The sequence below is a fragment of the Alnus glutinosa genome, chromosome 7, assembly GCF_958979055.1.
Source record: "Alnus glutinosa chromosome 7, dhAlnGlut1.1, whole genome shotgun sequence".
Lineage (NCBI taxonomy): Eukaryota > Viridiplantae > Streptophyta > Magnoliopsida > Fagales > Betulaceae > Alnus > Alnus glutinosa.
In genome coordinates this window covers 5,363,688-5,389,928 of record NC_084892.1, presented here as the reverse complement: position 1 = coordinate 5,389,928, position 26,241 = coordinate 5,363,688, and the positions used below count along the sequence as shown (strand labels likewise).

Below are 26,241 nucleotides of genomic sequence, written 5' to 3'. Positions count from 1 at the left end.
AAGTATACAAGTCATCCCATTAATTTATTTACATTCTCAGTGGAAATTACAATGAAAAATGCATATTTGTTTGCATGATCTTAATCAGAATTACAATGATAGATAGAAATGCTTATTTATTTACATCTCTTAATCCAAATTATACTAATAGAAATATTCTCGATTTAATGAATAGGGACATATTTACTTGCAAGCGCTTGCACTGACTGCATCTTGTGCAAAACTCGTGGCATGGAAGCTGCAATATGTACATATACATATAAATAAATGAATAAAAAGGAGAATATAACCGTTATGAATTTTTTTACCATTTTTATGGAATGATAGATTCTCAAATTATGTGAATTCAAGTTATCTCTTACATCGAACAACATGTAAAATGATACCTATTAAAAAGGGATAATGATCCTCTTAAATTATCTTCCTGAATTTGAGGGAATTCAGGCAAGTGATTGTGAGAGATCACTAGCTTTTGGGACCCACCTGACCGAATAAGTGGTTCGGCAGCACAACTTTTATTTAGTCAGGTGAGTCCCATAAGTGGTCTTTCACAATCACATGCTTGAATTAACTCAAATTCGGACAAATAATTTGAGATGATCCTAATCCGTTAAACATGTGACGTGTTACCGATGAGAATTAAGTTTTTTTTATTATGTTTTTGCGCTTTTTTATCGTAAAAAAGTTTTGAGCAAAAAATTTTCTTTTGATTTACTAAAGAATAAGCGTCTCTTCAAAAGTAGGGAAAGAAAAAAAAAATGGCTTGAAAGGAAAAAAAAAATCTTGGCAATCTTGATAACATGCTATATTTTTAATAGGTAGCATTTATCAAGCCATCCGATGCAAGGAACGACCTGTATTCATATAATTTGATAATCTACAATTTTAAAAAAATTATAAAAAATGCTTACCTGAATAAAACAAAGAAAATATGTGATTACAAAAGAAAAGTTAATAACAACTCAATCTTACCAGCTGCTACTTCAAGTTGGTAGAAATCTGGCTTGTCTCATATATTTTCACCAGTGTTGTTTGCCTGTAACTCAAAATCATGTATTCAAAATATAATGTTAGTTAACGAATACAATTAGTGGATGAATTTCCTAGCTTTTATATCGGGTCTGGGATCACACAATGACTCTTTCTTCTCATTTTGGTTACTTTATTTAATTTTGTAGCTTTTTTTATTTACATTAAATTCATTTTTTTTTCACATGACAAATATTGGGGTTTGAATGAAGAGAGCTAAAATAGTTTAAGACAAAAGAAGAAAGAAGTGCCCTTACCTCAATATCTTCTTCCGTTGAATGACTCCCTGTTACTCATAAAAGTAGAACCTCTGGTACATGAGCGATCTTGTGCTGATCTTCCCCTTGGCATTTCCTAATCAATTCAGGACAGTCTCTAATCTCCAATTTTCTTAGCGCAGTGAGACGATGTGTCCCTTTCGGCAGAGATGACATCTCGGGGCAATTGAAAATCACAAGTGTGTGAAGTGATTCGAAAGTTGGCAACCACTCAGGCAAGGCCGTGAACTGTTCACAATTTCCAATTTCTAGGATTTGTAAAGTATTAGTAGATCCTTGGAGCCATTGAGGCAAAACCTTCAGCTTTGATAAATTACCAATCGTCAAATTTCGAAGGCTCAGCTTGAGATCCTGATTGTCTTCTCCTAGAATCCAATTAAGCTTTGGACAATCAACAATTACCAGGTTCTCTAAGGCAGTTAGGTGCTTGATATTGAGTGACAAAGAGGTCAAACTTGGACACCCCCATATCATCAGTGTCCGAAGGTTGGGGAGGCACCCGTCCATTCCTTGAAACAAAACTTCTAGTCTTGGACAATCATGCACAACAAAAATCCGAAGAGAATTCAAGGAACCTTTCTCCAACAAGCACGTATACTTTGTTGTTACAGCCAAAAACCTAAGGCTGATCATGCTTCTCATATCTTTGGGCAACCGTTCAAGTTGGTCACATCCACCAAGGATTAATGTTTGCAACTTGTGCAGCTTACAGATGGAATTAGGAAGTTCCTTGATTATTATATTATCACTTAGATTGAGAAATCTCAAATGCTTCAGAGTACCAATAGAACTTGGCAACACCTTAAAAGATGAATAATTTAAATCAAGCAACCGCAGGGACTTGAATCTCGAGATGCATGCTTCAACAAAGGACAGTGGTGGTTTGGTTGTGAACATTACAGTGCGCACCTTTGTTAAATTGTCTAAGCATTTTGGAACTTCTTGACCCAAGTCTTCTGCTGAAAATGACAAATGACGAACTGTTTCAGCAATGCCTTCGTTGCCCAAGTCTACTACTGAACACTCTCCTTGTGCAACTGAGATTGCAAGATCATGGATCAGATCATGCATTTTAAAGGTATAAAAGGGAAAGGAAGGACTCGGTTTCTCAACGTCTTGGAAGAAAGATCTCGACACCAATTCATTTATATACAACTCCGCAACATCTTCCAACTCTTGTTTTTTATTAATAGACGTTTTACGAATTAGTCCATGTGCCATCCAAAATTGAATCAAATCCCACGATATGAAGTTGTGGTCTTTTGGGAAAAGAGAACAAAAGGCAAAGCATCGCTTCAAGTAAATTGGTAGTTGATCGTAACTCAATCGCAATGTGGGTAAGATATCACTCTCCTTTTGTTCTAATTTCCATATCTCGTTATCTCTCACAAATTCCCACTCCCGTTCATCAACTTCTGAATAAAGCATGCTGCCTAAAGTCCTCACTGCCAATGGGACCCCTTTACATTTTCCCACAATTTCTTTTCCAATTTTTAAGAGGCTTGCATGTTGTTTCTCTTCTCCTTCCTTAAATGCATATTTCACAAACAAAGACAAACAATCATCTTGGGATAGACCTTCTAAATTGTATGTAGAATCAGTGCTCATAACGGAGGCAACCAAGTCACTACGTGTTGTCACTACAATTTTACTTCTTTCGGGACCATCAGCTAACAAATCTCTCAATTCAATCCATTTATTACGATCTTCATTCCAAACATCATCTAAGACAAGTAGAAATTTCTTATTCCTTAAATGTTTTCTCAATGTAGTTTGCATGTTATCCTCACTCCAATTTTCATCAATTGTACGGTGTGCAGATTTAAGGATTTCTTTTATCAATCTTGTAACACTAAAATCTTTAGACACACAAACCCACATTCTCAATTGAAAAGTCTGGACTACACGTTCATCATTGTACACCCACTTGGCAAGTGTGGTCTTCCCCATACCTCCTAATCCGACTATGGAAATTACATTGACATTTTTGCTACCATCTGGGTGCATCAAAAGATTTATGATATTTTCTTTGTCCTTATCCCTACCAATTACAGTTGATGGACGAACAAATGAGATTAAATCTTTTTCCCTCGGCCGGTGCATGATATGTGCATCTTCACTTTTTTTGGTGAGATTAAATTGATCCTTTTGAGCTGCGATTGCATTTAATCTCTCTCTAATGCGCTTGATTTTATGAGCCAATTTGAAAGGGAATGCAAGCGTCATAGAGGATGAAAAGAAATGACATACCTTTGTAGAAGTGCTCCCATATGTGGCAACCACCTGCTTCCTTATAGCTTGGTACTCAATTTCATCAAACACATCCTCGGCATCGTGAAGGACATCATTGAGCTGCCCTAGCCAGAGCCTCAGTAGACGGTCACTTGCTTGCTTCTTTTCGGCATCTAGGAGCACCTCTCTAATGATTGACATGGTGAGCTCAAGCCTTTTCAGATCGCTTTTGACACCACATACCAAGCCGAACTCTTGGTAAGCAATGGATCCTAGCTTCTCTACTACCTTTCCTATGATGCCATAGGCAATTTCAGCCATGTTTTTGAGGTGGTGAAGATCGAGGAAGTAGTTGTTTATTTGCTAAACTTTAGGCAAGTGATTTAATTCAAGAACATGTCTGCATACCTTTATATAGAAACTCACTTTGTTGGTTCCAAGTGTTTTCAATAAGTAATCAACTGACTTAATTCAAGTATATATTCTTTTTCTATTTCGTGAAAATGTAAACAAAAGGCTGGAGTGTAAGCGGGTGCATTGTTATTCTTTATTCTCCTATTGTCGCACTCATTCTTTCATCAAAAAAGTGTACATTCTGCCTTTGAAGATGGTGAACCAATCGAATACCTATATATATGGCATTGTATAGAAACTTGGTTCCAATTGTTTTCAAGAAGTATGCAGCTTAGTTACTTCAAGAATATATCCTGAAAAGGCTTGGAGTTGAGTGTAATGCTATTCTTTATTCTCCTGTTGTCTCACTTATTCTTTTGTCAAAGAAGTATATATAATGCACAATTACTGTAGTTGATGATCAATATGCAATATCATTGCAAAAATTGAAGGCATTATCCAACTAAACTGTTTGGAAAAACAAAATTGGATTACAAAATGAGGGCATCACCCAAAAAAGTCTCTCATTTGTTTACTTCAATGAATTTTCTGTCCTCTCTCTTTGAACCAGGACAGAACGATTAGTGGCGGCTAAGAACTAGTAAACATGTACATGTCAGTAAGAGCTAAAAATTATGCCAACATTCAATTTGGATGAAATGAAATGCTAATTTTCCCCAACACCTTTCCATAAAATTGAAAAGGCAAGCTTTTTAGAGCCGAAATCATTCATTATTGGTGATGATATGGTAAATCACACGGCCGGGCCCAAGTCAAGAGTAGATATTAGCATGAAGACTTGCCGGGTGCACGAGCGGGGGATATCTTTGATGCTTACCTTTCTGTTGTTAAGAAACATCAAAAGAAAGATTTACTAGCCATTATGACTTCACAGCTTCAAATACAAATAGAACAGAAGCTAAAACCTATTATTTGCGCCCTCTCATCCATCTCTAAATGAACAGATTAGATGACAACAATTAACGTCCCTTCCACCAAATTTGTACAAGAATTTTCCCGACTAATTAACAGATTTTCCTTGAATATATATCCAATTCCTCATATTTCCAACAAGCAAGAATTGTAAGTGCATGGTGGCCTTTTGTATTTGCGGTTTCAAAACGTGCGATTTAAAAAATAGAGAATTCAAAACGTGTGATTTGAAAATGTGAATTTTAAAAATGCAGGTAAGTCATAAGTATTTTGTAAAATCACGATTTGACCTTTAAAATTGTCGTTTAACTTTTAAAATTATGCGTTTTTAAAACCACAAATTTAAATGACAAAATCTCAAAAATTATGCGTTTTTATGTGAATTTTGTCTAAAACCACACATTTAGCTTGCGAAATCATATACCAAGAAAACTTCTATACAGTTCGAACTTATACTTAGTTATCTAGATCGGGGCAAGGGCTCAACAAACCACAATTTCCTTAAACACATATTCATGAATCGAGTAGCATAATTGAAAATGTGGTACTCTCCATCCTAAAACATGAAATTTCATGATCCAGGAAATGTCTTTGAAATAATGACAAGTTTCACTAAACTCTATAAAGATTGAGTAGAACAATTAAAAAAACTTGAATAAGATCTTCAAATAATTAAGCAATTTACAATGACTGATCATATATGTGTTATGTAGAAGCTATGCAATCATAACTTCAAAAGAACAACATTAATTGAAGACTCTAAGATGGCTACATAGTACATACTAATATGACTAAATCCTTAATTTTATGATCGTTACAAAAAACAAATAGTTGAGCAGCCTAATTTTTATTTGATCAAGTGAGTCCCATAAATACTCTCTCATAATCACTTATACAAATTCTCTTAAATTTGGATAAAAAAAAATTTGAAGAAATTCTAATGCATCTTTGGGGTGACAATGTATTACTACACAATCAGAATACCCTCATATTGATTTATTATCCCAATATATATGTATATTAGAGTTTTGTTTTTCCAATGATAATTAACGAAAAGTATTATATAAGGCAAAAATTTGAAAGTCTTTCAAAGAAAGAGAGAGATTGTAGTTGCGATTTTTTATTTATTTTTTATCTTTTATATTGGTTAGTTGCAGATTTTTTATTTTTTTTCTTGCAAATAAAGGGGATATATTAAGATATATTGGTGAGTGTCGAAAAACAGCTTTATATTTGTCCATTAACATATATTTAATTTTAAAATTAATCAATGTTAATTATTATTAATGATCATTTAATTGTTATTGTATTATCACTAATGATCATTTTTGTTATTAATAGTTATTTAATTATGACCGTTAGATTTCACTTATTTAATCTTATGACATATATCACTAATTGATATCTAATTCCATCCGTTGGTTACTCACAGTCCAAAAATCAGTGGCTATAATTTAATCGCTCCTTGCTCAATGTTTCATGCTAACAATTAAGTGCACCATTATCTACACACAAAAAAAAAAAAAAAAAAGGTGCACCATTAAAATATCATGTAGCACACAATCAAGCATATAGGCTATTCATATGGTAATACTATATGCACCTAATGCTCCGTTTGTTTCGGCGTAAAATGATTTCCGGAAAATGATTTCGGTATTTTACGGTGTTTGGTAGGGGCGAAAATAATGGTCAACGAAAATCATTTTCGGTTTGACCGTAAAACCTTCTTTAATTTTTGGAAAACGATTTACGGTTTTTAAAACCGTAAATCGTTTTCCAAAATTATATTCTTCGTCCTTACACGCACGTTTGATATCTGACTGTCCAAATCCTACAATAGTCGGTCGTTCGAAAATAGGCAGCACCGGAATCCGGCATCATCAAGTCACTGGAATAATGCCGGCGTCGGAATCCGACCACCGGAATCCGGCCGCTGGAATACCGCCAGCCGCCAGAATCCGGTTGCCGGAACACCGCCGGCCGCCGGAATCCGGCCATGGACAGAAACCTGCCGGATCTGACCAGATCCGGCCACTGACCCCGCCGGATCCGACTACTGATCCGGCCGGATCTGGCCCAAATGGCCGGAATCCGGCCACTGATCCTGCCGAGATCCAGCCAAAATGACCGGATCAGGCCGGATCTGACCGGGCCAGGAGGTGACCTGCCGGAATCCGGCAATTTTGGCTGGATCCGGCCAAACATGTTCGCCGGATTCCGGCGACGGCGACCGGTCATCGCCGGATTCGGGCGACAGTTGTATTTTCACTTTTCGTAATTTTTTCGTGCGAACCAAACGCCGAAAAATATTTTCGAGAAAATAATTTCTTTTGAAATTGATTTCGTCGAAAATATTTTACGACGGAAACTATTTTACGTCGAAACAAACGGAGCATAAGTATTACTTAAATATAATAATTATAATCAAGTGAACACTAATAAAACCTTTCATTTTTTTCTCATACTTTGATTTTAAGCAATATGATTCTCACAATTTTACTTTAATAGTTATGATTAAATGTTGTTGTATTTAACGGTATAGATGATATCATGTGATAAAAATATTAGCTCGTCATTAAAAAATTTAAATGATAGCATCATTTATATCGTTAAATACAATAACATTAAGTTTTGACAATAAAATAGATCATTGTCCTAATTTTAAGGTATAAATATTCATTCCACAATAAATATAATGGGCACGAATTCTATGTGGTCTCATCGAAAACAATATTGAGTGTTTTACATTTTTAATTATTTGTAAATAGTTTTATTTTAAAAATATAAAACAAAAAAAAAATTAACAAGCAGATGCAACTATTTCGGACAACCATCTCTTATACACACATAATTTAATAAGCTGTAGGATTTTCTATTTTGTAGATTTTAATATAAATATTTTAGTGCAACCAATTACTTTTATGTTTTAATTGACCAACATATAATAAAATGTTCTTATTGAAAATATTTTCTATTAACATTAATAATTTATTCTTCATAAAAAATAATTTTCTATTGAAAACCATAAATAAAATGCACCAATGAAATGCAACCATCATGTTCCACCCTCAACTCGTCATGATTGGCCCAAGAATTGGTTATCACATGACACCACCAAGCCAAAAGCATTCCCCATCGGTCTCATTCTCAATACTCCCACAACAAAGTCATGCTTCACCTGCTCACCCAAGTGGTTGCGTCCCCACGTGCCTAAACATCAACAACAAAATGGAAGTAGATAGCAATTTGTGTTTGTGTGATGCATTTAGTTTTGATTTGAAAATGCTTTTTTTTTTTTCTTTTTTTTTTTTTTATGTTTTTAAACTATAATTTTTTTAAAGTTGTCTAAAACCAGCCACACATTTAGCTTACGAAATCACAGGTTAAACAGACTTCTATATAGTTTGAGCTTATAATTAATTATCTAGATCTGGGAAAGGGCTCAACAAACCATAATTTCTTTAAATACACAATTTCATGAATGGAATAGCATAATTGAAAATGTGGTACTATCCATCCTAAAACATGAAATTTCATGATCCAGGAAATGTCTTTGAAATAATGACAAGTTTCACTAAACTCTATCTATATATAAAGATTAAGATTGAATAGAATAATTAAAAAAACTTGAATAAGATATTCAAAATAATTAAGCAATTTACAATGACCGATCATATATGTGTCACGTAGAAGCTATGCAATCATAACTTCAATAGAACAACAGTGAAGACTCTAAGATGGCTATTGGTGTGTGTTTGGCAACACACTCCTCCCCACCCCCCAGCCCCCACTATTTTATAATATTTTTTTATTTCTTCGAAAAATCTTCTTCTTTTTTTCTCTCTTATTGCTAAATAACTTTCTTCACTTTTCTCACAAAAAATTAAAGTATATTTTTTTACATTTATATCACATAAATCGCTTCTTATTATTATTCAAACAAAAAATTTACAACAAAACTCTTTACCAAACAGGCCAACATTACTTGTGCCACACCAGACCATGGAAAGTGAATGACCCTTCCTTTTTTTTTTTTTTTTTTTGGGAATGTGATGGAAAGGAAATGACTTAAGAGGGGCGGCGGTTGTTTTGTGGTTCAAATTTTATTTTCTTACGGTTAATGTTATATACGTTGTTATATAGTGAATATTTATTGTGTCATTTTTTTTTTAAATAACGTGATATCATTTACTCCACTAAATGCAATAAGACAAAATTTAATAAAATATAGAATGTTTTTCCGATTGTTGAGGCCAGTGTCATGGTTTCACTAATGAGCAATAATATTTAATAGACTATTATACGACTGTCATATAATTAGAATGACGTGACATTAAAAATCAACTTTTAGATCGACAAGAGTTTACGTAAGAAAAAAATTAAAAAAAAAATTAATAATTAATTTTTACTGTTACATCATTTTAATCATATATAAATTGTACCAGTATGTTAAATAGACTTTTTCTTGGTTAAAAACAGAAATCACACAGTTAAAGAATGTGGACTAGATCGATCGGTTCAAATAGAAATTTGGGTTTTGGTTTTGGTACTAGCCCAAGCAAAACCGGCCCAACCTAGAGAGTACGGTCTTGATTTTCATGTATTGTTTGGTCCCCCTTTAATGACATTTATCATTTTATCTGTATTATTGTGCAAATAAGGACAAATTAGATTGAGATACGATGTTTTGCCACTTTAAGACACAATTTTTGATCGCCTTGCCATACACAATTTTTGACCGCCTTGCCTTCGCTAGCTATAATTTTTTTTTTTTCTATAATAAAAATAAAAATAAATAAATAAAAGAAAGTAAAAGTTGTCACATAGGCGAAGGTGGTCAAGAGTTGTCTTGGAAGATCAAGATCCCCTCAAATTTTCTGTTCAAATTTGAGAGAATTCGGACAAGTAATTGTGAGAGATCACTTATGAGACAAACCTAACCTGACAAATAGTTGGACAGCCTAATTTTTATTTGGTCAGATTAGACCCATAAATGCTCTCTCACAATTACTTGTCTGAATTCTCTCAAATTCAGATAAAGAATTTGAAGAGATTTTAATCCGGACAATATATCACTACTCAATTAGAATACCCTCGTATTGATTTATTATATATATATGATTTATATAATAAATCAATACGAGGGTATTAGAGTTTTGTTTTTCCAATGATAATTAACGAAAAGTATTATATAAGACAAAAGTTTGAAAGTCTTTCAAAGACAGAGAGAGATTGTAGTTGACGATTTTTTTATTATTATTATTATTATTATTATTATTATATTGGTTAGTTGCAGATTTTTTAATTTTTTTTATTTTGCAAATAAAGAGGATATATTAAGATCTGTCGGTGAGTGTCGAAACAGCTTTATATTTGTCCATTAAAGACATTTAATTTTAAAATTAATCAATGTTAATTATTATTAATGATCATTTAATTGTTATTGTATTATCACTAATGATCATATTTGTTATTAATAGTTATTTAATTATGACCGTTAGATTTCACTTATTTAATCTTATGACATATATCACTAATTGATATCTAATTCAATTCCATCCGTTGGTTAATCTCAGTCCAAAAATTAATGGCTATAATTTAATCGCTCCTTGCTCAATGTTTCATGCTAACAATTAAGTGCACTATTATCTACACAATTTTTTTTTTCGACACCATTAAAATATCCTATGGCAGAAAATCATGCATATAGGCTATTCATATGGTAACCTATATGCACCAAAGTATTGCTTAAATGTAATAATTATAATCAAGTGAACACTAATAGAATCTTTCATTTTCTTCTCATACTTTGATTTTAAGGAATATGATTCTCTCAATTCGGTAGGAACCCAAATCTTACTCAATTAGAAAGTATATAGCCCAAGAAAAATGTTAAGAGGTACTACCTTAGTAAGAATTGGGTCCCTCCTGAATGGGATAAACAATATGGCTTTTTATGGAAATTAATCAAATTTTTTGAAGTAAAAAAGGAAATAATGATATCTCAACTGTCAATTATGCTCCATTTCACTTAAAATGAAGAACATCTTTTTTTCTTTTCTTTTATTTATTTTTTTCTATACAAAGATGAAACTAAGGTGCTTCTGTACAGAAGCATACATCAAAACGTTATAACCAAAAATTGAATAAAATAATACAACAAGGTTGTCTCAAAAGTAAACAAGTCATCCCATTTATTTATTTACATTAATTATTAGTGAAAAGTACAATGAAAAATGCATATTTATTTCCATGATCTTAATTAGGATTACAATGATAGAAATGATTGTTTATTTACATCTCTTAATCCAAATTACAATAATAGAAATATTTACAATTTAATGAAGGACCATATTAATTACTTTGTATTGAGTTTGCATTCAAGCTTGCACTGACTGCATCTTATGCGGAACTCGTGGCATGGAAACTGCAAAATGTACATATGCATATAAATCAAAGAGGATCGGAGGACAAAACGGATAAGGATTTTCAATAATTTTTTTGAAGTTATAGATTGTCAAATTATGTAAATTTAGACTCTCTTTTTTTTTTTCTTTTTTTTTTTTTTCTTTTTTTTTTTTTTTTGCATCAAACAGTGTAATGTTGTTACCGTGCACAATATTTTACGTGGCTCGACAATGTGCCTACTTCCACATGAGTGTGACTATATTTTAGTATATAATTTAAGGTTACATCATAACATACTTATAAGAAAATCTTAATTGTACTGACGTATTTTAGAAAATCCAAAAATATCATATACCGTACAGTGGGGGGCAACGGCACCCTCACAACCTATTTGGGCCAGTTAGCATCACGTCGCTCCTTAACTGGCTACTATACTGGTATTTTAGTATTACTCTCTTGAGAAGATATAAACCACTTATTCCAAAATGTAAAAAAATGGTACCTATTCAAAATGTCACATTTTACCAATAAAAGTATATTTTCATTAGGTTCTTGCGCTTTATGTTTTAGAAAATCTTTGAGCAAAAAATTATCTTTTAATTTACATTATACTGAAGAAGAAACTTGTCTTCAAAAAGAAAAAGAAAAAGAAAAAAAAAACATTTTGGAATATTTTTATTTTCTTTTTTTGTCTCGATAACATTCCACATTTTTAATAAGTAGCATTTTTTAAGCTGTTCAATACAAGGAACGGCCTGAATTCATATAATTTGAGAATCTACAATTTTAAAGAAATTATAAGAAATGCTTAATTATTCGAATAAAACAAAGAAAATATGTGATTACAAAAGAAAAGTTAATAACAACTCAATCTTACCAGCTGCTACTTCAAGTTGGTAGAAATCTGGCTTGTCTCATATATTTTCACCAGTGTTGTTTGCCTGTAACTCAAAATCATGTATGCAAAATATAATGTTAGTTGACGAATACAATTAGCGGATGAATAATTCCTAGCTATATATATATATATATATATATATATATATATATATATATATATATATATATTTCACATGACAAATATTGGGGGTTTGAATGAATAGAGCTAAAAGAGTTTAAGACAAAAGATGAAGAAAGAAGTGCCCTTACCTCAACATCTTCTTCTGTTGAATGACTCCCTGTTACTAATAAAGTCGAACTTTTGGTACATGTGCGATCTTGTGCTGATCTTCACATTGGCATTTCCGAATCAATTCAGGACAACCTGTGATCGTCAATTTTCTTAACGCAGTGAGACAATGTGTCCCTTCCGGAACAGATGACATCTTGGGGCACTTGATAATCACGAGTGTTTGAAGTGATTTGAAAGTTGGCAACCACTCAGGCAGGGCACTGAACTGCTCACAATCTCTAATTTCTAGGAACTTTAGAGTATTAGCAGATCCTTGGAGCCATTGAGGCAAAACCTTCAACTTTGATAAATTACAAATCCTCAAATTTCGGAGGCTCAGCTTGATATCCTGATTGTCTTCTCCTAGAATCCCATTAAGCTTTGGACAACGAGCAATTTTCAGGGTCTCTAAGGCAGTTAGGTGCTTGATATTGAGTGACAAAGAGGTCAAACCTGGACAATAGTATATCGACAGTGTCCGAAGGTTGGTGAGGCCGTACCCGTCCATTCCTTGAAACAAAACTTCTAGTCTTGGACAAGAAAATACAATCAAAATCCGAAGTGAATTCAAGGATCCATTCTCTAACAGGCACGTATACATTGTTGTTACAAACAAACACCTAAGGCTGATCATGTTCCTCATATCTTTGGGCAACCGTTCAAGTTTCCTACATCCAAGAAGCAGTAATGTTTGCAACTTGTGCAGCTTGCAGATGGAATTAGGAAGTTCCTTGATTCTTTTATTACCCGATAGGTTGATGTATCTCAAATGCTTCAAAGTACCAATAGAATTCGGCAACACCTCAAAAGATGAATCATTTAAATCAAGCAACCGTAGGGACTTGAATCTCAAGATGCATGCTTCAATTAAGGACAGTGGTGGGTGGTGGGTTTCGAACAATATTGCAGTGCGCACCTTCGTTAACTTGTCCAAGCATTTTGGAACTTCTTGACCCAAGTCGTTTGCTGAAAATGACAAATGACGAACTGTTTCAACAATGTCTTCGTTGCCCAAGTCTACCTTTGAACACTCTCCTTGTGCAACTGAGATTGCAAGATCATGGATCAAATCATGCATTTTAAAGGTATAGAAGGGACCGGAAAGAGTCTCTTTCTCAACGTCTTGGAAGAAAGATCTCGACACCAACTCATTTATATACATCTCCCCTACATCTTCCAACTCTTGTTTTTTATCAATAGACGTTTCACGGATTAGTCCATGTGCCATCCATAATTGAACCAAATACCACGATCTGTATTTGTGGTCTTTTGGGAAAAGAGAACAAAAGGCAAAGCATTGCTTCAAGTCATTTGGCATTTGATCGTAACTCAATCGCAACGAGGGTAAGATATCACTCTCCTTTTGTCCTAATTTCCATATCTCGCTATCTCTCACCTTTTCCCACTCGCGTTCATCAACTTTTGAATAAAGCAACCTACCTAAAGTCTTCACTGCCAATGGAACCCCTTTGCATTTTTTCACAATTTCTTTTCCAATATTTAAGAGGTTTGGACGTTGTTTGTCTTCTCCTTCCTCAAATGCACATTTCAAAAACAAAGACAAACAATCATCTTGGGATAGACCTTCTAAGTTGTATGTGGAATTAGAGCTCATAATAGAGGCAACCAAGTTACTACGTGTTGTCACTATAATTTTACTTCCTTTGAAACCATCAATTAACAAACCTCTCAATTCAATCCATTTATTATGATCTTCATTCCAAACATCATCCAAGACAAGCAGAAATTTCTTATCCTTTAAAAGTTCTCTCAATCTAGTTTGCGATATATCCGCATTCCAATTTTCATCAATTGTACCGCATGCAGATTTAAGGATTTCTTTTATTAATCTTATAACACTAAAATCTTCAGACACACAAACCCACATTCTCAATTGAAAAGTCTGGACTACACTTTCATCGTTGTACACCCACTTGGCAAGTGTGGTCTTCCCTAAACCTCCTAATCCAACTATGGAAATTACATGGATTGTTTTGCTAGCATCTGGATGCATCAAAAAATTTATGATATTTTCTTTGTCCCTATCTCTACCAATAACAGACGATGGATGAACAAATGAGATTAAATCCATTTCCCTAGACCAACGCATTATATGTGCATCTTCACGTATTTTGGTGAGATTAAATTGATTCTTTTCAGTTGCGATCGCATTTACATCTCTCTAATGCCCTTGATTTTATGAGCCAGTTTGAAAGGGAATGCATGGGCCATAGAGGATGAAAAGAAATGGCGTACCTTTGTAGAAGTGCTCCCATATGTTGCAACCACCTGCTTCCTTAAAGCTTGGTACTCAATTTCATCAAACACATCCTCGGCATCGTGAAGGACATCATTGAGCTGCCCTAGCCAGAGCCTCAGCCGGGGGTCACTTGCTTGCTTCTTTTCGGCATCCAGGAGCACCTCTTTAATGATTAACATGGTGCCCTTAAGCTTTCCCAGATCGCTTTTGATTCCCCATACCAAGCCGAACTCTTGGTAAGCAACGGACCCTAGCTTCTCTATGACCTTTCCTATGATGCCATAGGCAATTTCAGCCATGTTTTTGAGGTGGTGAAGAGGAAGTAGTTGTTTATTTGCTAAACTTTAGACAAGTGATTTAATTCAAGAACATGTCTGCATACCTTTATATAGGAACTCACTTTGTTGGTTCCAAGTGTTTTCAATAAGTAATCAACTGACTTAATTCAAGTATATAAGGCTAGGAGTGTAAGCGGGTGCATTGTTATTCTTTATTCTCCTATTGTCCCACTCCTTTCATCAAAAAAGTGTGTATTCTGCCTTTGAAGATGGTGAACCAATCGAATACCTATATATATATATAGCATTGTATAGAAACTTGGTTCCAATTGTTTTCAAGAAGTATGCAGCTTAGTTACTTCAAGAATATATTCTGAAAAGGCTTGAGAGTCAAGTGTACGTAATGCTATTATTTATTCTCCAATTGTCTCACTTACTCTTTTGTCAAAGAAGTATATATATTAATGTAAAATTACTGTAGTTGATGATCAATATGTGATATCACTGCAAAAATTGAAGGCATTATCCAACTAAACTGTTTGGAAGAACAAAATAGGGTTTCAAAATGAGAGCATCACCCAAAAAAGTCTCTCATTTGTTTGCTTCAATGAATTTTCTGTCCTCTCTCTTTGAACCAGGATAGTACGATTAGCGGCGGCTAAGAAAAATTATGCCAAACATTCAATTTGGATGAAATGAAGTGATAATTTTCCCCCAACACATTTCCATAAAATTGAAAAGGCAAGCTTTTTAGACTCAAAATCATTCATTGTTGGTGATGATGTGATAAATCAAACGGCCGGGCCCAAGCCGAGAGTAGATATATATTAGCACGAAGGCTTGCCAGGTGCACAAGCGGAGGATATCTTTGATGCTTACTTTTCTGTTGACTAGAAATATCAAAAGAAAGATTTGCTAGCCATTATGACTTCACAGCTTCAAATACTAGTATAACAGAAGCTAAAACCTATTCTTTGCGCTTTCTCATCCATCTCTAAATGGGTCATGCCAAGAAACAGATTAGATGACAACAATTTACATCCCTCCCACCAAATTTGTACAAGATTTTCCCATCTAATTAATAGATTTTCCTTGAATATATTCAATTCCTCATATTTCCATGCCAACAAGCAATAATTATAAGTGCATGTGGCATATGGTATTTGCGGTTTCAAAACATACAATTTAAAAAATAGAGGTTTCAAAACGTGTGATTTGAAAATTTGAATTTTAAAAACATAGTTAAGTGTTTAGTAAAATCGCGAGTTGATGCATTTTTAAAAATGAACTCCATTGCCTGTGAATCTGTGATTTAAAAATGCATTTTTTTTATGTTTTTAAACCACAATTTTTTTAAAACGCACTTTTAAAAAAATCATAGGCCAAACAGACTTTTATACCGTTTGAGCTTATAATTAGATATCTAGATCGGGGTAAGGGCTCAACAAATTAACCACAATTTCCTTAAATACACATATTCATGAATCGAGTAGCACAATTGAAAATGTAGTACTCTCCATCCTAAAACATGAAATTTCATGATCCAGGAAATGTCTTTGAAATAATGACAAGTTTCACTAACTCGATCTATAAAGATTGAGTAGAACAATTGAAAAAACTTGAATAAGATCTTCAAAACAAGCAATTTACAATGACCGATCATACATGTGTAATGTGTTACGTACGTAGAAGCTATGCAATCATAACCTCAAAAGAACAACATTAATTGAAGACTCTAAGATGGCTACATAGTACATACTAGTATGATTAAATCCTTAATTTATGATCGTAACAAAAACAAATGTATATTACCACAACAATTTAATTCATCAATTATTATTATTATCATTCTTTTGGAGATGAGTTATTGGTGTGTGTCTGGCAACACACTCCTCCCCCCATTTTCTTTTTCCTTTTTCTTTTTCTTTTTTTTTTAAAAAAAAATAATTTCTTCAAAAAAAACATTTTTTCCCCCTTATTGCTAATCAACTTTCTTCACCAAAAATTAAAGTTTTTTTTTTTTTTTAACCTTTATATCACATAAATCACTTCTTATTATTATTTAAACAAAAACCTTACAACAAAAACTCTTTACCAAACGGGCCAACATTACTTGTGCCACACTGGACTATGGAAAGGGAATGAACTTTTTTTTTTTTTTTATATGATGGCAGTTGTTTTATGGTTCAAATTTTATTTTGTTACGGTTAGCTTTATATGCGTTGTTATATAAGCTATAGTGTTATTGTGCCATTTAATTTTTTTTAAAAAAAAATAATATGATATCATCTATATTATTAAATGCAATAAAAAAAATTTAATAAAATAAATAAAACTGTTATACAATTACGACGACATAGCTTTAAAAAAAATCAACTTTTGGATCAATAAGAGCTTACTTAAAAAAAATGATCCAATAATTAATATTTACTATCACATCGTTTCAATTATATATATAAATTATATAATAGCCTGTTAAATAAACTTTTTCTTCGCTAAAAACAGAAATCACACAGTTAAAGAATGTGGACTTGATGGATCGGTTCAAATAGAAATTTGGGTTTTTGTTTTGGTAGTAGCCCAAGCAAATCCGGCCCAACCTGGAGAGTACGGTCTTAATTTTCATGTAATCTTTGGTCCCACTTTAATGACATTTATCATTTTATCTGTATTATTGTGCAAATAAGGACAAATCCTAATACCCTCATATTATTTATTATCCCTATATATATATATTATTAGAGTTTTGTTTTTCCAATGATATTTAACGAAAAGTATTATATAAGACAAAAATGTGAAAGTCTTTCAAAGACAGGGAGATAGAAGTTGCCGATTTTTATTTTTATTTTTTTTAATTTTTTAATTTTTATATTGGTTAGTTGCAGAATTTTTTTTTTTATTATTTTGCAAATAAAGGGGATATATTAAGACCTGTCGGTGAGTGTCGAAACAGCTTTATATTTGTCCATTAACAGACATTTAATTTTAAAATTATTCAATTTTAATTGTTATTGTATTATCACTAATGATCATATTTGTTATTAATATTTATTTAATTATGACTGTTAGATTTCACTTATTTAATCTTATGGCATATATCACTAATTGATAGCTAATTCCATCCGTTGGTTAATCACAGTCCAAAAATTAATGGCTATAATTTAATCGCTCCTTGCTCAATGTTTCATGCTAACAATTAAGTGCGCCATTATCTTAATAAAAATAAAAATAAAAAATAAAAAAAAATAGGTGCACCATTAAAATATCCTATGGCGCACAATCAAGCATATGGGCTATTCATATGGTAACACTATATGCACCTAAGTATTGCTTAAATCTAATAAAACCTTTCATTTTCTTCTTATACTTTCATTTTAAGGAATATGATTCTCTCAATTTTACTTTAATAGTTAAGATTTAATGTTGTTACATCTAACGATGTAGATGATACCATGTAATAAATATACTAACATGTCATTAAAAAATTTAAATGATAGGATTATTTATATTGTTAAATACAATAACATTAAATTCTGACTATAAAATGAATTATTGTCCTAATTTTAAGGTATACATGTTCATTCCACAATAAATATAATGGGCACGAATTCCATATGGTCTCCTTGAAAACAATATTGAGCGTTTTGTATTTTTAATTATTTGTTAATATTTTTATTTTAAAAATATAAAACAAAAAAAATAAAATGAAATAACAAACAGAGGCAACTATTTCCGACAACCATCCCTTATACACACATAATTTAATAAGCTGTAGGATTTTCTATTTTGTAGATTTTAATATAAATGTTTTAGAGCAACCAAACATAAAAGTATTACTTTTTGTGTTTTAATTGACCAACATATAATAAAATTGAAAAATAAATCGGACGGAAATAAGGGATTCGACTTTTGTTGAGTTTTAAACTATGTAAAATCTTTTTGAAACTCTGAAATGGCCTTTTTGATATTTGTGACACTGAAACTTGTCATATTAAGTCTCTTTCCATATCAAATAAATAAAATAAATATTCGAAGACTTTGAATTTATACAGTATTTTTATTAAAATATAAACTTTAAATGGTAGTGATTTCGTCAACAAAATGTAACCAATAAAACTAATAAAAATGTTCTTATTGAAAATATTTTCTATTAACATTAATAATTTGTTCTTCATAAAAAATAATTTTCTATTGAAAACCAAAAATAAAATGCAACAAGAATGCACCAATGAAATGCAACCATCATGTTCCACCCTCAACTTGTCATGATTGGCCCAAGAATTGGTTATAACAGGACACCACCAAGCCAAAAGCATTCCCCATCAGTCTCATTCTCAATACTCCCACAACAAAGTCATGCTCACCTGCTCGCCCAAGTGGATGCGTCGCCACGTGCCTAAACATCAACAACAAAATGGAAGTAGAATGGCAATTCATGTTCATGTTCGTGTTCTTGTCATGCGTTTGGATTTGATCGTGTCAAAGTATAGATATAAGGTTATATATATTAATTTTAATTCGACTCATTTAAGTAAACGAGTTATTAGACCTATCAACCATAATTTACTAATTTCGTGTTGAATTGGTGCACAATTTGTGAATATTGTAAAAAATGATCAGGCTTAAATGTTGTTTGTTGAAGTATGAGTATAAAATTATATAGGTCAATTATAATCTGATATATTTAATTAAACGGGTCAGATCACTCAATCTTAACTTGATAATTTCGTGTTGAGCTTATGTTAGATTTGCGGGTCGAGTCAAAAGGTTGCACTATTTTAGGAATAGTGTAATCCAAGCATGGGAGTGCAATACAAGTCGAGAAAAATCAACCCGTGTGTCCAAACACACCCCAAGTCCAACTAAGCAGACGCGAGGCCATGAAAACCCCATGACTTTCCCAACAAGTCGCGCCCTCTCTCTCTCTCCACATCTACGCTCTTCTCCTCGTCTCGGCTCGCACCCCAGAGAAGAAGAGAAACCCACCCAGAGGGATTTGCAGAGGACGCCAACGGGCGACGCTCATACGACGTAGTATTTGTTTGAAGAACAAGAGATGGATGCGTTTTGCTCGGACTGCAAGAGGCAGACGGAGGTGGTGTTCGACCACTCGGCGGGGGACACGGTGTGCTCGGAGTGCGGGCTTGTGCTGGAGTCACACTCCATCGACGAGACCTCCGAGTGGCGAACCTTCGCCAACGAATCCGGCGACAACGATCCGGTACGTGTGGGCGGGCCCACCAACCCCCTCTTGGCCGACGGTGGCCTCTCCACGGTCATAGCCAAGCCCAACGGCGCCACTGGCGAGTTCCTCTCGTCCTCGCTCGGCCGCTGGCAGAACCGCGGCGCCAACCCTGATCGGGGGCTTATCATGGCCTTCAAGACCATCGCTACTATGTCTGATAGGTGACCTTTTGATCTCTTTTCTTTTTGCTTGTGGTCTGTTACCGCTTATTTGGTTGCTGAGAAGGCGTGGGTAATATGTGTTGGATTTGCTTGGGAGTATGAAGCAATCGGGAGATTCTGATTGAGATGATTTTATAGCAAATACAAGGAGATCGAAATTGAAATTTGCGTTCTTTTGGTTGAGATTGGTTTTGGTTTTGTTATTCGTGATTTCTTGTTGATCTCCTGAGTTATTGGATTTGGGTTGTAGTTGAAGGCAATAAAAATTGGATCTTGGGCTATACACAGTTTGGGACTCTAGAATGTGGGAAAACTAGAATTTAACCCTGAGGTCCTATTGAAAATTTCTAAACGGAAAAGCTCAGTCCCAGAATTTTCAATTCTATTGTTATCATGCTGATTTTGTTTGTTTGGTATAATTCTAGTAGTTATTTGTGCATTCGAGTTGGTAATTATTTGATGAAGTTGGAATGCAGATATTTGATTATGAGTAGGTGTAAAATCTACTATAACCTGATCATCTTTAAAGAATTCAATAATGAAATCTCAATGATTTGATTACTATATTGCTCTTTTGAGTGCTACTGCATGTGAGTTCAGTTTGGTTTACAATTGTTGGGTTGTAGTTTCCTGACCACCATGGGTGAATTTTAACAAGTGCTTCTGATCTTGGTTAGCGTCTCACTAATTTTCAATAAAACTCATAGTGTTGCAAAATAAATCAAGCTGCTTGATATTAGTTTGCTTAGAGACTAGTAAAGCAACCTACTGCTTTGCTTATAGGATCAATGCGTCAATCTTGATTGGCCAACTACTCTGCTAATCTTGGTTCTTTACCCACAAGGATAGAGTTGAGCTTGAGTCTGTATGGCTCACTGAAAAGCTTGTTAGAGATCTCTCTTAAGAGAGTCCAACAAAACAACATTAAGTTGAATCTGTCTTGAATTTGATCGTCATTCAGCCTGCAGTGATTTAAGGGTAATATTTGACAACCACAAAATATTTTGTTTAGTGTTTACATACCAACAGACAAAGATTGTTACTTTACCACTATGGTTAGCTGTGGTATTTTTCTTTTCAGTGTTATCTATTCGTTTATATTTAATTAAATTGTTGTTCTGTTAATAATGTCTGAAGATAAGGAGAATTTTAAAAATATGAATAGTTTCTTGTCATGTTAAATAGTCTTGGAATGCTACTCTGCCAAAAGTTATATTTTCTGTAAAAACAATGCACTGATAGATTAAAGCTAATGGGGGTGACATTGTGTTTCAGGTTGGGCCTGGTAGCAACCATTAAGGTATGCTATTTACTCAGTGCTATAATTTTTTTTTTTTTTATGTAACCGAATTTTTAGCACACCTGTATGTTAATATGTCTACATGGATACCTATACTCTTATTATTGTGGTAATCAAATTCTTGGTATTCCTGAAGTATGGAGTATATTGCCCAGAGAATTAGGACAGCGTGGCAGCAATTCTCAGATATAATGGAAAAGGAATTATTACAAAATAGGATCATTTTCTACTGCTTTCCAACCTCCAATGTCAAAGTATGTGACTGAAAACTTGCAGTTGATAGTAAAAGACGGCAGAAACACCTAAAAGATTATGGTTTCAACTGCGCATAATAAAACTTTATTAGCAAGTAATTGTTGTTTCTGAAATTCTAATTAGACATGCGTTTTCATTTAGCATTTTTCAAAAACATTATCTTTTATTTTTATTTTTTATATAAGTAAGTGCAGATTTTATAAATAACATTGTAAGGTGCCCCTAGTATACATGGAGTATACAAGAAACAAATGCCTCAACATCGACCCAACCCAAGCAAAACCTACAAAAAACCCAAAATACAGATGAAGCCCCGGTCAAACACCCAAACCAGCCCCGAAATAAACCCCCCAAAACCCACCAGAACCCCGATCAACCCTCCCCAAAAAAAAAAAAAAAAACCCATAACCTAAGAGATACACCAAAACCCAAGCCAACGGAAGCTGAAAAAGAACAAACCCAAAACAAAAAGGAAAAGCCAGAAAAACAGGCAAAAAATAAAAAACATTATAGCTATATTGTATCTAGAATATTTGTGGGGACTTGAGAATGAAAATTGCAAAATAGTTGGAAGTATAAAGGAAATAATTGGATTTGTACTGGACTTGAGAAATACCTCACACTTTATGTATATGCTGATGACACGAGCTTTTCTGTTTACAAAAAGCAGGCTCATCCAATCAAGCAATTAAATTGAAATTAAAGAAGTGTTTTCATTATATTTAGAGCCCCTCACATTGGTAGAAGAGATAAACTAACACTTCAAATTTGCTTAGATTGTCACAATTATATATCAATGTCTATATATATATATATATATATATATATATATATATATATATAGTCGAACAATTCCTTTTGCAAGCTCCCCCACAAAAAGAAAAAAAGAAAGAAAAAAAAAAAAGAGTGATCCTTTAGTCATAAACTCTTATATCTGAGGCTTTGGATCTTTTGGTCTTACTTCAATTGATGATTTGATCTTAATATGATGCAGATATGTGGTGTGTGCTGATGACTGAACTTGTAATGAAATATTCTATTTTTAGAAGTGTGATAAGTATCAAAATGCAAAATTTCAGTTATATTATTTATGAAGCTGATATGACCAATGAGCTTTAGCTCAAATGGTACTTCTCCCTTTGTAGCAAGGTGGAGGCTGAGGTCATGGGTTCAAATCCCACCGGGTGCGTGTGTAACTTACCTATAAAAAAAAAAAAAAAAAAAAAAAAAAAATCAAGCTGATATGAACTCTTGTTTGTATGCGTTCATTTTCTTAATGCCAAAATGTAAACCACTATAAATTTCTGGCTACATTTTCAGAGAAATGACTCAAATGATACTCTTTCTATTGTTTGGCCTTTGGGATTGTTTGTGTCATTTGTCTTTTGTTTAGTCGGTTCCAATGCCTACTTGATTTTAGTTTTTTTGTTTCCTTTGATGATGCTTTTGTAAATGATTTCAAGGACCGTGCCAATGAGATATATAAGAGGGTGGAAGATCAAAAGTCGAGTAGAGGAAGAAATCAGGATGCACTATTGGCTGCTTGCCTGTACATTGCTTGCCGACAAGAAGACAAGCCACGCACCGTAAAGGGTACAGCTTATGATCCTTTTAACATATGGATGCTTCCTGGTTTATCTTTCCCTATGTGTATGAGCTTCCCTGAAACTGTGGATTTCAACTAGAAATTTGCTCTGTCGCCAATGGAGCCACAAAGAAGGAAATTGGCCGAGCAAAAGAATACATAGTGAAACAACTTGGATTGGAGAATGGTCAGTCGGTGGAGATGGGAACGATACATGCTGGGGACTTTATGGTGAGATTTTTCTCTTCTCTGAAGTAAATCACAACTTCTTTACAGTGTTGATGAATTTATAGGCAGACACTGACAAAAATTTCAACTTACTATGTAGAGGCGCTTTTGTTCCAATCTTGGTATGAATAATCAAGCCGTTAAAGCTGCCCAAGAAGCTGTTACAAAGTCAGAAGAGTTTGATATAAGGTGGTTATAGTTTTCTCTTTCTATTATCATGTTTTATGCAGCAACTAAAACTGTTTGCCTTGGAGATCTTGGGTACAATCAATGGGTGGGGTGGGACTTGAGACTTGGGGGAGGTTAATCCCAATTTGTGTTTTTTGTTGTGTTTTGTGGGGTGGGGGGGTTGGAGTTGTTTTGAACACATAATGAAGGCCCCAAAAAGGTGCCATTAAGATTTTTTTTTGCTAAGAATATATTTCTTTTATGAGGGGCTGACAAGAATAAGTAGGTTAAAGGTGCTTTGTATGCGAAAAGGAATATTTATATGATAAGTAGATCCCATTTTTTTGATTTGGTTCTGGTAGAGACCAAAGGTCTTGAGCGACTGATCCAACTCTGTCGCCCTAGCAAATAGGATAGGAGAGAATAGAATTTGTTTATTCGTCTTGCCATAATGGTTAAGTTCTTCCTAGTAGTATCAATGATACAAATCGGATCCTAGATGTATAGAAATCATCAGTTTTGGCATAAAATGTTACGGATTTCTCTTGATGCAGTACTACCTCACTTCCATGGTTGAGCTAAGTATCTTTTCCACAATCAATTTTTGACATGTCAAATTATTATTGTGGCATGGTGTGGGATGCAGTTTTTTGTTCTCTAGTGTTTCCAGCTACATATTATTTCAGTTCTTGTAAATTGGTCGCATGGCTTTCCTCAGTATTATGACTCTCAATGTACTTAATGGGTTTTTTGATATTTTCTTATTGGGTCATTATTTGCTTATATGAATGACTTCTCTTTTCCTAAATTTCAGGAGGAGCCCTATATCAATTGCAGCAGCAGTGATTTACATTATTACTCAGCTTTCAGATGATAAGAAACCTCTCAAAGGTTAACATATGATCTTTATTTGTTGGAGCACGAGAGTTAGAAGGGTGCATTACCCCCAACTTCTTGGGATTCCTTTATTTTTTTATTATAACTATATTTTATATGATTTTAAACATGCTGATATTTAAGGTTGAATCGTTAGCCTTGTATATAGGTTTAAAAGGCCTGACACAGCCTGCTCTTGCAATCTATGCAGAAGCGGTGTCCTATGGACATCTCATTTTAGGTGCTAATTGATAATACTATGTAAATGCTCTAATCTAAGAGATTTGAACGCAGATATTTCAGTAGCTACTGGAGTTGCAGAAGGGACGATAAGGAATTCCTACAAGGATCTTTATCACCATGTGTCAAAGATAATACCGAGCTGGTATGCTAAGGAGGAGGATATCAAGAACCTTTGCAGCCCTTGAAATGTAGAGCAAACAATAACCAGAATATTAACAACTTCAAGTTAATTTTGGTTGTTCTTTCTTGGATGTATTGAAGTCTTCTACATACAAACAATGAAAAAGTCATCGGCTTCCTCTTTTTTGACCTTGGATTGGAGTATATGATTCAATTCCTTTTTCATTTTATTCTATTTTACTGCCTAGTGGGGCTGATATAAGAACCTAATTTAGGTTTTTTGAACAATGAAAAGTCATAGAAGTTGCAGGATAAATAACCTTATGCACACTCTTGGATCAAACAACCTTATGCACTTGACGAGAGACCATAAGGATATCTTGAGAAGCATAAATAATTTTACAGGATACTCGAGAATTATGAATAAACCAAAAATTTCATATTTTCAAGAATCTTATCAGATTTTTAATAATTCTCAAACGTGAGTTTAGTCATATTTTGAGAAATTCAAAATTTTAGGAATCACATTCTTTAACGGTGAGAATATTAAATTCTCGGAACCAAACGCCATATTAGGGATTAGAAAATGACTCATGTATAACAGTTGTGCAGGAGTTTAGACACATGGGGGGTCCCACCTCCCATGTCTCTAGAGTGGTACACAACAGTTGCATAACTATTGTACATCAATCACTCTTATTAGGAATTATAAACACCATAAATGGTGATCATTAAGGGAAGTACAACACCAATCACTCATCTTAGGAATTATCAACACGAAAAATGGTGACCATTAAGGGAAGTACGAAAAGATATTCAGAGGCAGTTATGTCAGCACAATGATAACCTGCAACAATTTAGATATGAGACAACACTCTTCTCTACCAATACCTCCCACTCTTGGCCCTAGCTTCCCTTCTAATGTACTCATCACCCTCCTTACCAGAACTTTTAGACCAAAAGTTTGTACCTTATTCATGCTTTTCATAATCTCTTCTCATCATACTACCCTGTAGTCACTTTATTCTCAGTGGACAAAAGAACTTCAACTGACTAAATTAAATAGAGTCATGCTATA

At 33.7% G+C, this 26,241-nt stretch overlaps 3 protein-coding genes and 1 long non-coding RNA gene across 4 annotated transcripts; 1 reads left to right on the top strand and 3 right to left on the bottom strand.

The window, feature by feature from the left end:
• Positions 1-1,971, bottom strand: LOC133874293 (uncharacterized). Its single transcript, XR_009901234.1, has 3 exons — positions 1,287-1,971; positions 973-1,036; positions 1-238 (listed from the first exon to the last, which is right to left on the bottom strand). It is a non-coding gene; the product is annotated as an uncharacterized LOC133874293 (long non-coding RNA).
• Positions 1,972-1,973: 2 nt separating this feature from the next.
• Positions 1,974-3,860, bottom strand: LOC133872695 (putative disease resistance protein RGA1; the record flags this gene model as incomplete). Its single annotated transcript, XM_062310266.1, has 1 exon — positions 1,974-3,860. A coding segment is annotated over exon 1 (1,887 nt), but the record flags the coding sequence as incomplete, so codon positions are not given.
• An 8,290-nt stretch (positions 3,861-12,150) lies between these two features.
• LOC133872172 (putative disease resistance protein RGA3) lies at positions 12,151-14,554 on the bottom strand. Its single transcript, XM_062309611.1, has 2 exons — positions 12,423-14,554; positions 12,151-12,214 (listed from the first exon to the last, which is right to left on the bottom strand). Exon 1 carries the CDS (start codon positions 14,552-14,554, stop codon positions 12,458-12,460), a length of 2,097 nt encoding a protein of 698 aa, XP_062165595.1. The 3' UTR covers positions 12,151-12,214; positions 12,423-12,457.
• A 5,327-nt stretch (positions 14,555-19,881) lies between these two features.
• Positions 19,882-25,355, top strand: LOC133873078 (transcription initiation factor IIB). Its single transcript, XM_062310796.1, has 7 exons — positions 19,882-20,388; positions 21,664-21,688; positions 23,407-23,536; positions 23,629-23,759; positions 23,857-23,945; positions 24,739-24,815; positions 25,095-25,355. Exons 1-7 carry the CDS (start codon positions 20,039-20,041, stop codon positions 25,226-25,228), a joined length of 936 nt encoding a protein of 311 aa, XP_062166780.1. The 5' UTR covers positions 19,882-20,038; the 3' UTR covers positions 25,229-25,355.
• The last annotated feature ends 886 nt before the right edge of the window (positions 25,356-26,241 follow it).